The sequence below is a fragment of the Pygoscelis adeliae genome, unplaced genomic scaffold (genome assembly GCF_000699105.1).
Source record: "Pygoscelis adeliae isolate BGI_AS28 unplaced genomic scaffold, ASM69910v1 Scaffold86, whole genome shotgun sequence".
Classification (NCBI taxonomy): Eukaryota; Metazoa; Chordata; class Aves; order Sphenisciformes; family Spheniscidae; genus Pygoscelis; species Pygoscelis adeliae.
In genome coordinates, this window is record NW_008824930.1 from 2,660,597 (window position 1) to 2,673,290 (window position 12,694).

The 12,694-nt window shown below is 41.4% G+C and overlaps 1 protein-coding gene across 1 annotated transcript in view; it reads right to left on the reverse strand.

Moving 5' to 3' along the window:
- Positions 1-12,694, reverse strand: part of ANKH (ANKH inorganic pyrophosphate transport regulator) — a 49,451-nt gene that overhangs the window by 24,234 nt on the left and 12,523 nt on the right. The window contains exons 3-7 of the mRNA XM_009325002.1: positions 9,400-9,518; positions 8,173-8,256; positions 5,478-5,648; positions 4,742-4,876; positions 1,665-1,757 (exon numbers count right to left, since the gene is read on the reverse strand). Coding sequence (XP_009323277.1) covers positions 1,665-1,757; positions 4,742-4,876; positions 5,478-5,648; positions 8,173-8,256; positions 9,400-9,518 — 602 coding nt within the window. The remainder of the gene's footprint in view (positions 1-1,664; positions 1,758-4,741; positions 4,877-5,477; positions 5,649-8,172; positions 8,257-9,399; positions 9,519-12,694) is intronic.

Consider the following 12,694-nt stretch of genomic DNA (forward strand, 5'->3'; position numbering starts at 1 on the left):
GGGTAAAGCAATTCTCACAGCAATCTAAAAAAACCCACTGTGGGTTTCTGGTTTGGTATTTATTGTCTGAAAGGTATGGTGGAGGCATTTGCACACGTGGTTGCCAGGATAAGAAACCCTTTATACTGCTGCTACCTCACTTATCACATTTTACGTCAAATTGCTCTTAAAACATGCGACTAAAATCCCCATTATATACTTTTTCAGCAATCAGATAAACTGTACCTATCTGTGCCTTACCCTAGCTTTTTCTTCCTCACAGTTGTTCCACAAGAGCTCTATGAGAAGCCTTTCAACTGAAATAAACAAACAGACAAATCATGGTCTAATCCTGTCACCACTAAAGTTGTCAGCACATCTTCCACCAGCTATATCAGATCTGAATTTAGGAGTCTTAATTATTGTTAATTTTGATTGGCAATAGTGCATTTGATTGTGGATCGTAACACATGAGGTTAGCAGTCCCTGTGTCTCCTGTCCCAAACCATTTTTATCTTGCAGCTATTGGTTTTGCATCTGCAGTTCATTTTCAGCAGCGTGACCTCTGAGAAAGCCTGCATGTCATGTTTTATCTGACAGGTCAATTTAGCTGTACATAGGTTAAAGTTGGGAATTTATGACTGATTTGACTTTTCTTTGTTTTGTTTTTAAATTCTCCTTGGAAATATGGTGGATCATATCAAACAGGCCTTGCTTCAGTTAAGTATATCCCTGAGCAAGCAAACATTTTTTTCATCGGTATTTGGAACCAGAAAGTTCAGTTACTAATTGGTAAATAAAGGGAAGGAGAGGATCTGGCATCTGAATTACAGTGTCACAGGACACGACTGTTCTTTGTACAACATATGGGCTAGTGAGTACCAGTTCTAAAACAGAGCAAAAAAAGAGCCTAAACAAAATTAATTTTGGTTATATATTTACTCTGTGCTCAGTTCCAGGAGCAGTCCTTGCATTCTTATGTAACTACATGATTTGCCAACAAAAATCTTCGTAGTCTTGGTCAGCTAAGTCAGTACTACTAAAATAATGTATGTTATCTGCGTTACTGTCAGTCTATGAAACAACCTCTGATAAATATTAACATAAATGAACCCAAACCCATTTGAGAGACACAGCAGAATCTGGAGCAGAGATGTGAGCTTGCTTACTCACTGATGGACACTTTTTGAGAAACCACTTCATTAGCTAAGTAGCTACATCATAGTGTTAAGTAAGTGAAGACTTTTTTTAATCTTTAAAAATACAGCACCTATCTATTCAAAAGGTAGCTTAATACCTTGTAACACAGAGCTAAGGTTAAAATCATACATCAGACAACAGCTTGAAGGCACCAAAAGCCAATTCATTTTAACTAGGATTTTAAGAAACCCTTATCAGTGGGACAAGGAACAATAGGCATCAAAAGCAAAAGTAAAGAGAAGCAAGACAATAGATGGCCATGAATACAGCCCTATTTAATCTTTGGTTGGTTTATTTTTTAAAGAATCTGTTACACTTGATTATGGAGCCATGAACTAACTTTCTTCATATTTGTTTGGCAGAAATTCCTCTGACATCACTGAAGCCACCCCTAAATTAAAATACTGTAACAGAGAGAAAGAGGAGGACCACGCATGTGAAACCACATGAAAGGTATTTATTACACCCCTAACATGGGCACTCACCTTATCAAAAGCAGGGTATACTGCTCTGATCTCTGTCAGCCAGCCATACGGCATGTGTCCCACGGGATACGTAGCTGTCAGAATTGCCACCGCCTATGAAAAGAGACAGGGAAACATGAACTTCAAATCTTTGAACAGAACAGTTAAACTAACACAGGGTGCCATTTCCCACCAATATCACCACACTGACCTTGACACAGTGAGAAACCAGGCAGGTTAACTGGAAGCTTTTTGTTTCAGGAAGACTGTCAGAGTGGCCATCATTTTGCCCAGCATTTTAAGTTTACAAAATCTTTTATACCATGAAGCCACATTATTCAGCTTTGTTGTTTCACCATCACTCTGATACTTTGGGATAATAGTTAACTTGAGCTGGTGTGTGACCCTCAGCCAGCTGAATACCTCCCTCAAACATTGCTCCTAAGTTATTTTACCTACAGATACCTGAGTAGCAGAATGCCTCACAGCTCACAGTAGCTTTGGATCATATTTCATAATTTTAATTTATATACATTTTACTTGGTTATTCGTAAGTAAAACAGTTTTAAGTAAGACAGACAGACTACAGAACAGTAGGCATCAGTGGCTGACTGACTTTCGACATCAAACTGACTGCTCTGCGGCAGGAAGCGCTTATGAGACAAAAAAAACCCTTCTCCCTACTTTGGTGCTCATCAACTAAGACCAAACAAAAATAATTCCAGATGACCGTTTTTATCATGAGAAACAACTCACTGCCTGCAATTTAAAACTAGGCCCTTTTGCACTTTCACAAGCACAGCCCAAGAGGTACATCAAAGACATAAACCCCCCCTATATATTAATGTGTGAAAGATTTTGCTGATGTTTCTGATTTCTGAAGAAAAAGTCCAAATACATGTACTTCATGGCTTTCATGTACGAAGGGTGTTTAGGGAGCTCTTCCTGCAGCTGCTTGGAAATCTACTGTCACCCCAAGTTTTCTAGTCCTCAGAGCCTAAGTGTGCATCTGTTCTGAGAACTGCCTGACTCTCTTAATTCCAGAAATCAAAGTGTTTGACTGCCTTTCGTCTGCAGGTTCAGATTTGTTACAATCCGCCTAAATTCAGATTCATTTTACATCTGGCAATGGTAGCGTTAAAAAAGACTTTTTTTAACTCCTGCTGTCTCTGTTTCACTCCTAAACTTTCGACGTACATTTTCTTGGTTATCTGAGCCCATTTTCCCATTATAAATATAATTGCTGTCTTTGCTTGTTAAAAGAGCTATACAAACACAGGACCATGTAGCAAGCTAATTTGTTCCCTGTGCTGTTTAAAAAGAGGGGGGGGAAGTAGTGATATCCACAGAGAGGAAGAGTGGGATAGATTCTTCCCTGCTAATAATAGCTTTAATAATGTTTAATGTACCTTGAAAAAGTAACTGGTTCAAATAAAACAAATTGGAATTTTAAGACAGCACCCTTTTTAATTGCAAACACCCCCTCATTATTGTATTTTCAGCAGAATTTCCATCCGTATGAAACCTAACTAGGTTAAGTCAAATAAGGAATATGAAAGATATTTTGCTTATTTTCATGATGAAGTCCAAAAAGACTGCAAAGACACAGTAACTGTTAAAGAAAACAGTATTTCACTACCACATTTTGTATGCTAGATTCCACTTGGATTAAATTATTGACGTTTTTAGCAGTGATTTTTCTTCCAGTATTTTTCCTCAATTGGTGGAATCCCAAAATAAGTGCATGAAAGCTTTCCTAAATGTCTAGAACCTGTATTTGACAGGTGAAAAAGTCCCCCATCAAAGCCAACACCAAAAAAGGTACCCCAATCACCATAACTGTGCTGGCAGGCCAAACAAGCAATGGGAGTTGGCCAACACCAGTGGACTTGCTGTCCTCATGAACGTGCTACAACCTAGCCCTTCACAGGCCTGCCCACACTGACAGTTGCTGATATTATTGAACAGGGGACCTATAAAACTCCTGTGTATACTGATGCTCCAGACGCTGATGTTATCTGTGTTGCCAGCACCTCCCTTTTCAGAGGCAATTATTTCAGAAATCAGAGGAAGTTGAAATGTGACCATTACTGTTAGTGTAAAAAGGCCAGCAAACCACCAGCTATGACATGTATTTGGAGTCATCCTAATAGCAATAAAAAGCAATTGGCTAGCCATGAAATGTGATGCATCTAAAATCAAGTCACCAAGAAATGCAAAACTGATCTCTGCTAACCCGCTCTGGCTCCCCTTGTATTGACCACTATTAATGCAGTCACTGGCAACTCCTGAGCGAGTGAAATACACAGTATCACGTATGACAAATTAGCAGTACCGAGAGAACATTTGTTAGGCATCAGCTGTTTGAATTTTCCTTTCCATTTAGTATCTTAACAGCTTTGTTCTTCCTATTCAAAAAACATGGGAGATGTGCTAACGACTACATGGATCTAGACATCCTCCCACCGAAACTGGCAGCAAAGGTCCCCCAGACTCCTTAAGAGAACAGGTCAACTCATGGGGTGAGCATTGGTGAAGGCTCTGCATTACAATCAGAAGTCCGGCTCCCATCAGCTGTAGGAGACTACTGGAGTAATCTGAAACTCCTCAAGAGAAACAGGGTGCATTTCACATCCCAACCAGGAGGCAGATTTTTTTGTGTGTGCTTCCTTATACCTCTACCCTATTCTGTGTGATGCACTGACTGCTAACAGTAGTTTCACATCAGTTTGCACAGCCATAAATATACATGATGATAGGAAACAGCGGAACATGGGACTACTGACGACAGTCCTAAAATCTCTGGGATCTGAATGCTCCAGAGCATATGTACCTCTACGTAGAGCATGAAAACCTGGGAGGCAGGAACTGTTCAGTGAAAAAATTCTACTGGTCTTGTTGAGGGTGAGGTTCCACTAGGCCTGGCAGAAACGCTCATGGTAAGAGTCCAAGCAGTCTTCTTTTCAAGGATAAAGAGAGCACTGAACAGAAATGTACTTAAGACAGCTTTTTCTTGTCAGCACGGCTGAGAAGAGAAACACAGAGGTAACTCCGTGTAAATGATCATTTGCAGTAATGGAGAGCACTGACTTTCTTACCTCTGTGGCTGCAGAACTGCCACCTAGGTCCCGGGAGACAAAAAGGTTGACAATGGGCCTACTTATTCGCTGAGTTGCCAAAATTAATGCCAAAGGCCACCAGAAACTCAGCATCTTCCTTATTGTAGCCTCTCCCTGCAACACATAGGAAAAAATTAAAAAAGGAAGTGGGTTTGGAAAAAAACATGCAGAACTGAACCAAAAGCACAGAGAAAGGATTTTTGCTTTTCCCACCGTCAGTTTGGTACATGCATTTCAATAGTTTTCAGTATGAGGAGCCTAAAATATTTTCATTCATGTTAGTAATACTGATTCAAAAGAAGCTGTGTCATGGATCTCAATAAATAATGCATAAGGTATCTATCTGCATAATTTGTTCTGGCTACCAGACAGAGATATCTGAAAACCAATATGACATTGGAGGAAAAAGAGGAATTTTGAGATCTTTTCCCTGTGAAATAAGGTGTCCACTTAGTTCATGCTGTGCTGTCTTACAGCTCGGTACAGAGCTCAGTACAGAGGTGCTCAGTAGACAGCACATCCATATCACGGGAAGCATTGCCTCATGTGCACTGTTGCTGGAATAGTTTCTACCACACCTCTTCAAGTGAAAATGTTTTTTCCTGCAGGACGGAGAGAGGAGGCCCTTCATGCACAGTGGTTTAATACAGTATTATAACACAAAAAGCAACTTTAAAATATTGAATTTGAAAAAGCTCAAAGTATTAAGACATACCCCCATTTCAGGCCCACTTCTGTCAGGAATGACATCATGTATGTTCCTATAGTATCCGAGGCATAACGTGGTACATCGGACAAGCGCTCCCATGTATAAGGACAAGATTGGGATCAAGAGAGGCTCCCTGCACTCCAAATGACTGTGAAGCAAAATGGCTACAAAAACAACCTGCACGGCAAACAAATAAATTATTAGTAATCTGTCCATGTGTTTCTTTAGGGCCAACATATCTCCTGTCTGACTCCAAGCTAGTCCATCTGAACCAACAACCATGTGTGACTACAGTATCTATCTGACTTCGAGCTTATGGCATTTGAAACGTTAGTCAGGATCCCCGCCCTGCATTCGGTCATACTAATGAGAAGAACAAGAGTTAACATCATACAGAAGCTCTATTAAACAGTACTTGAAGGCACGGGCAGGTGTCAGACTAGGAGCCATAAATAGGAGAAGGTTAGCATGAAAGACTGGCAAGGTCTGGCAGCAAGCATGTGGCTGACTGTCACTCTTCCCAGGAGAATGTGGTATTCTGATATACACTGAGGCTGGAGACATGCTTTTAGGGTCAGCTTCTAAGCCCTACTTTTTTTTTTTTGTGGGGAGGGAGGGCAGTGGCAATTAAAAAGCCAGATGTTTTACAGTATTCACTTCAGCATTTAGAAGCAGGAAGTCTTATGTCATCCTAATTTTCTACTTTTTTGAGTGAAATTTCAGTATTTCATCATTCTCTCTTCAGCTGAGTGCCACAATGATGTAAATGAAATGGAAGCTTTTGGGCTAATGAACAGCTCCTAACTCAGTCTCGTAAGGTTAAATGCTCAATCCAGAAAATGCAAAGGAATTGATTAATATGATATTATTCTCTTTGTTAAGTACAGAGCTGATGGCGTGCCTGTTAAATTCCAAATGTCTCTGGATGGGGGGCAAAAGTGGAAAGCCAACCGTGTTTGGTGCTGTGAACGGCAGAATCGAGGACAACCCTGCTGGGACATGCTGGCATTCAAGTGAGTTACAAGAAATACAAAACACATTGTTCAGTGGCAGGTTCTCTCCTTCGTTGCTAAAGCTCAAGAAATACTTAAGAAAAATCACACTGTGCAGATGTTTATTAGGCAGGCCACGCCGCTAATGAGGGTTTGCAAAACTGCTCTTTTGAACCCTACAAAAGAATTGTTTTTCAGTAAACAGAAGCAAAGTCAGTCACAAAAAGTGTGTATGTATGTGAAGGAGAATTAGCTACTGCCTGCGCACCTATTGCTTGTGTAGGGAGCAGATGTAGGTGTAGAGAGTTCTGGGGTATGGAGAGTCACAACGTTTTGTCTTCTGGATTTGCTCTTGCTCTGTGCAATATTTTGTTGAGAGAAGATGACAGGTGTCTTGTTCTTCACAACCCTGGCACCCCACTCGTCAACCATTGTGGAAAGGGCATGTGTGTACCATGGCCAAAATAAGAATTTGTTTCTGTATTTAGCTGTGTATGACCTGACATGCATCTAGGGTCAGCAAACTTTGTAGGTCACATCAGAACAAGAGCAGATCCTGAGGGTTAAGGTCATTTACAGTAATTGGTATTATCTTCAGGGATTTAGCGCAGTACTGTAGAGGGGCAGACCTGCCAAACACAGAATAGCAGCTGACTGAATGGTTCAACCTGGTTTATGGTTTGCTCGTATTTAGTGGGAGGAAAATGCTATGGAAAATTGAACTAAGTGCTGTTGACTTCATATTTCCTTTGATGTTGCACTGTTATTATCCTCTTTCTTACCCAGTCATTACACCATTCAGCTGGTAATGCAGCAGTACAGCAACTGGTTTACAGGTGCTGGGACTCTCCATTTCGTAATATTTTCATATATGCTTTAAAAAGAGGGCTGTATATTGGTTCTCAAATGCTACCACACTGGCCATCAGCAATGTGTATGAATGTTGTTTTTTAAGTGTGTCTAATACAAAGCAACAGGATAGTTAACACCTCCCTCACAAATTAAAGTTCAAACAATGTTTGGTCTTCTCTGCATCACCCAGGGGCTATCACCACAGATCCCTTCTGCTGCAGTTCTGGGCCTTCACCTTTTGGACCAGTAACAAGAACAGTGCCATACTGGCACTCAGAAGATGGCTTACACTACTGTATTTCACTGGATTAGACAGCATGTGCAAAACTGACAGGTGAACTGGAGAATCAAGCCTTCACTTCCCCACCTACAAGCCCCACTCAGGATTCCAGTGCAACTGTGTGAAGCGTGGGGGAGAATGCACAGGGGGGAGAAACGTCTCTTTCAAAGCACTCCGTCAGCCTCAGGATTGGTAGCAGCCATCGGTCTCTTTGCCTGACCTTTCTTTTTCCCAGATGTACACATGCATATATGACTTGTTTCTCAGCCATTCTGAAACAGGGTTGTGGAGGTGCTGGAAGACATGGTCCTAGCCCAAACAATCCTGGTTCCCTTCTCCTGACGTTGGTTTGGGACTGACTTGGTCCAGTCAAGTGAGACCAGCCTAAACCACAACTGTCAGCAAACAGCCTCCACATGATGGGGAAACAGCCGGAGAACAGCACACAAGATTACTTCCTCTGTTGTGTTGTTCATGGTAGAGAGAGAAGGCAGTCTCTGTGCAAGAGAGTTCCTGCTCAGGGAAGTATCTAATTGGTAACACAATGGAAACAGTGACTGCTAAGAGGAGCCATTACCTGAGCTATGACATCTGAGATGGAGGCACATCCCACTAGGAAACTGTACTTGTGTTTCAGCAGAATCCCAGCATGGGTCCATGCCTGAAAAAAGGCAGAGAAGAATTTGGGAAGTGATTATGACATTTGTGAATGATTTCAGGTCCCAGAATGCTGTTTTCTGGTTGTTACATTGTACACAAACAACTTATAAAACTTTTTTCCACCAGCAGTACCTGGTGTGAACCTGGGCAAATGTTAAGCCAGTAATGCAGAGAAAGCACTGCTGCATTCAGTTCCTTATTGCCAGGGCTGACAGGGAGAATGAAAATTTATTTTATAGATTGTATAGAAATTTCTGAGCAGATCTAATATGAAACTGCCCCTTCTTCATAAAACAAATGCTGCACAGGATGGATTATCATACTAAATAATTGGAGGGAAAAAATGTTTCTTCTCATTCACCAGCTGGATGCACCTCTGAAGTTAATACTCATTGCCCCACTGATTTATACCGAGTCCTGTCTGGAAAAGAAAACTTAATGATCCAACTTCTTTTTATTGTCAGCTACTGATTCAAGTAGACAAAGTGGTAGAGAAAGTGGTGGAGGCATGCCATGAGAGGGTGGAGGAGGCATGCCACCAGTTTTACACAGGAGTAGAGGCATCAAAGAGAGCTGCCATATTTTTATGTTGTGCAGGCCACAAGCAGTAAGCCTGGTGATCTGGGAAGCAGCAGTCCACTCCGTGTGTGGCTCTCTTGGCCAAGCATTTGAGATATACTGGACTTAGCTGTGCTTGCAAAAACTGATGGTAAGAAATACCTTTTCAACAAATTTGCTTTGAGAAAATATTGAGCTTATTCCTTGGGAGCTCTGCAAGTGATCTGGGAATGCATGGCAAATCCAACTCTTTCACTACAAACTGGAATGAGAGGATACAGACAGACAACCGGTGCAGCTCATCACAAGATGACCAGTGCCTTCTAGCATGCACATACAGGAACTCTAACAAGGCAGCTGAGGTTTTTTACATATGTCATGATCTCTGGATGTTCAAAGTCCACCCAGATGCTTTTTCCAGGTAGCAGGAGATGATGTATCCAGGTATATCCAGAGCTACTGCTTGCAAAGGACACACCTTCCTTCTGCACACCTCCAGTTTCCCATCAGGTAACAGACTTTGTGAACTAAGGTCACCAAAGAAAAAAAAAAACCATTAAAATTCAGTTCTGAATCAGGCACTCACCATGGCATCCATAAAAGGGAAGGCAGCAAGATAAAGGAAGGCCCTCCGAGTTTTACTTCCCACTGATTCATCCACATGGTGCAGCTTATTAATAATGTAATACCCCAAATCACTATATGCTGTAAAGACACAATAGGAATGAATAATAAAGGTTACATAGGGACTCTGGGTGAGATACTCAGAAGTACCTGAAAGACTGTGATGCTAGGAGCTCAGACATGCATCCACTTAGCAAACAGCTTGCAGGGGCTTCAGGATATTATAGCCTCACCAGCTGCTGTTTATGACTAAGGAGTGCTCTCATGGTTCTTTTTCAGGTAACCTTTGGCAGAGGAGTGATAACAAATGGCTCGGTTGGGATACGGGTATAGTAAGTGCCACATCTGTTTGCTAAATGAACACACCGGTACTCCAGAAAATCTACTGCTCTTTCATTAACTCAAGGCTCTTTGTTAGAAAAGCTGCTTTCACCAGGCAGTGTGTATTTCATGGGATGCAGTACCTTATAAATGCTGAAACCATCTATTGTCACTGCATTCTCATGATATTACCCGTAAACCTGCCCAAAGCTGTAAAATGATACTATGAATTGCAAAGGCATGCAACAAATCACACTCATTATGCTTCTCCCTTACTCCACCTAACGATCAACTCTGCTGGGACTTGTCAGGGCACTGCGCCCTTCACTGTACTGGTCAGCCTCAACCAGCCTTAGTTTCCTTCCTTATCCAGAGCTGGTATCTCAGGAGCCACAGGTCAGCAAAGGGCTCTGCTGGAAATCAGGGGGTTGCCACTTCTGGTCACCAGTGTTATTTTGCCATCCTGTTTCAACCCAAGATAAGAATTTTTAGTGTTGGGCAACATGCCTCTTGCCAGGTCTCTCTTCCCAAGGCGCTGGGTTGAAGACAGCACAGAAGCAGGGACTCACTACACAGCCCTCTAAAGAACTGCTTACATCTCTGTTAGTACCCATGTTATCCAGCTGTTTTAATAACCCCAGAGTCCTCCACACGACCAGGAATAACAAAGAGCTATGACTGGAGTCTCTGAACTATGGCGACTTACAAATATGCACAGTTAAATAATCCAAATAGTTTTTAACTTTTTATAAACTATGTTCTAGACCTGCATATTATTACTTAGTTTCCTCCATACTCTTGTAACAGCAGTTAAAAGAATGCTTAGGTTGTAAAGTCAACCTCCCAACACAACTAATGGCAGAATTACTTGTGCCTGGGGAATCTTACCTCAGTTCTCTTCCACTTGTGTCTTTTCTAAGATAATTATTTCAAATGTGAACATCTATCTGATTTTCCATTTAGAACAACTCTATTATCATTGTACAGACCTTCATATAGGGTATTTCAGGAAGCTTATCCTTTTCTTGCATGCAGGTCACATGATCGGATTGACAAATGCTAACACTAGTCATCCAAATAAATCTTTTTAGCCTAAAACTATCTCTCATAACTCATAAACAGTCTTTCGAAGCAATTAAAGCGGAGTTCAAGTCATCACTGTTTTGTGATGGCTCAGGGGTACAGCAGTTAGATGGTTAACAGGACTGAAAAAGACTTTTTCAGTCCGAACAAGACAGTGTAAACAAGGTAGTAAAATAGAAGGAGGTGGTGTGACAGCACTGGGAACAGGCACGAGCCTCATTCCAGATAACCAGGACTGCCCAAAAGATGCTAAAATGTTAAAAACTCTCCCTTTCCCTATGCTGGTCCCCACCTATATGTCTTTCTTCTGAACTACAACTGTTAGTCTCGCAGTCTCACAGTTCACCCAGTAATCCCCAAGTTGCTTAGCCATCCTCCTGAGGCACTCCCAGCCTTGTTTCCTTTTGAAGGGGGTTGGGGAAGAACTTTAAACCAGGGCTCCAACCTTTCCTCAGTTCAGGCAGGCCAGTTTAGTTCTTTAAGCGATCATGTGCTTGTTGCAGTCCAGTCACACATCAAGCACAGCCTCTTTTTATTTTTGCATGAATACCCATACACTAATTTTCGCTCAATATTTTGAAAACTCTCTGTTATACAAGGATTTTTGCATGGTAAGTCCTTGTGGAAAGCTGCTTTTACAGCAGGGCAGTACATGGGTGTTTCTGAATTGACTTATTTGAATGAAGGAGGAGTTTGGAAGGCACATGAGGCAAGCCACCTGTGAGGGTCAGATTCATTGAGCTCCTTCTTAGGTTCCGTTGAAGTTGCTTTACACTTCTCCCGCACAAAAACTTAAACAATGCTGCAGGAAACACACCAGCCTTATTCCCCACATGGGGACTGACAGAATCAAAGTCCAGGTGCTGAGGAACCTGCTTCTGTGGAGGGGCCTCCACCAGCAGTGCAGTGCTGGGAAGACAGCACGCCGCAAAAGTCACCCTCTGTGCTCTCCATGCACTTCACCTGCTCGGCTTCGCCTGCTTTAAATGAGACTTTTAAAGTGTTTAGAAAGTGAGTAATAAGTAACTTTTTTGGCTCTAAAAGCCATTGAGATGTTCAAATTTTTTTTTTTATTTTTAAGTTTACTATCACAGAAGAATTCACAGAATCAGAGGGGTCAGAGGCTGAACTACTCTCACTTCTAGGAACAGACATTTCCTCACAGGGTTGTAGTTTATTGGCAGGGCAATCTCAAGGGACTTATACCACCACAGCCCACAGCACCACATTTTTACGATTTCTAAGGATATCAGCACTGTGCTCTGTAAGCTTTAAGATTCTTTTTTCTCTCCCCCATTCAAAAAAAAAGTCTAACTGAACTTTTTAATGTGATTTTGATTTTAAAATCGCAATGGCTAAGCTTAAAAGCTAGTTTTAAAATAGTCAACTATTCCACATGTCAGTGAAAGCACACAATCACTTTTGCTGATGTCCATGAGTGTTTCCATCTTCAGAAAGAAGGACTCAGCAAGCTGAGATTTACTGACAAGTATACAAGCATGTGTCTCTGAGCTGTGAATAAAGCAATTGCTGATGCAATTAGAACAACCTTGGCCAACTTTACAAACTTATTATGAAGCATCGTACAAAATTAATAACACAGACAACAGAGCTGAAGAGTATTACATGAATCTAAAGCAGATGGCTCTTCCCATTCCTTGCATCATTTCAACCAAAACAGAGAAGTCCAACTCCAAGACAAGCTGCCTGTTTGCTCTCCTCCAATACCTCGTTTATTTTGATATGTCTATGGATTAGTTTTGCTACAGAATTTAAGCAAAAATTCTTGCTTTTTGCTTTTCCAGTTGAGCTTTAAGACCCAGAAACTTAAGAAATGACACTGAAAACTGAAT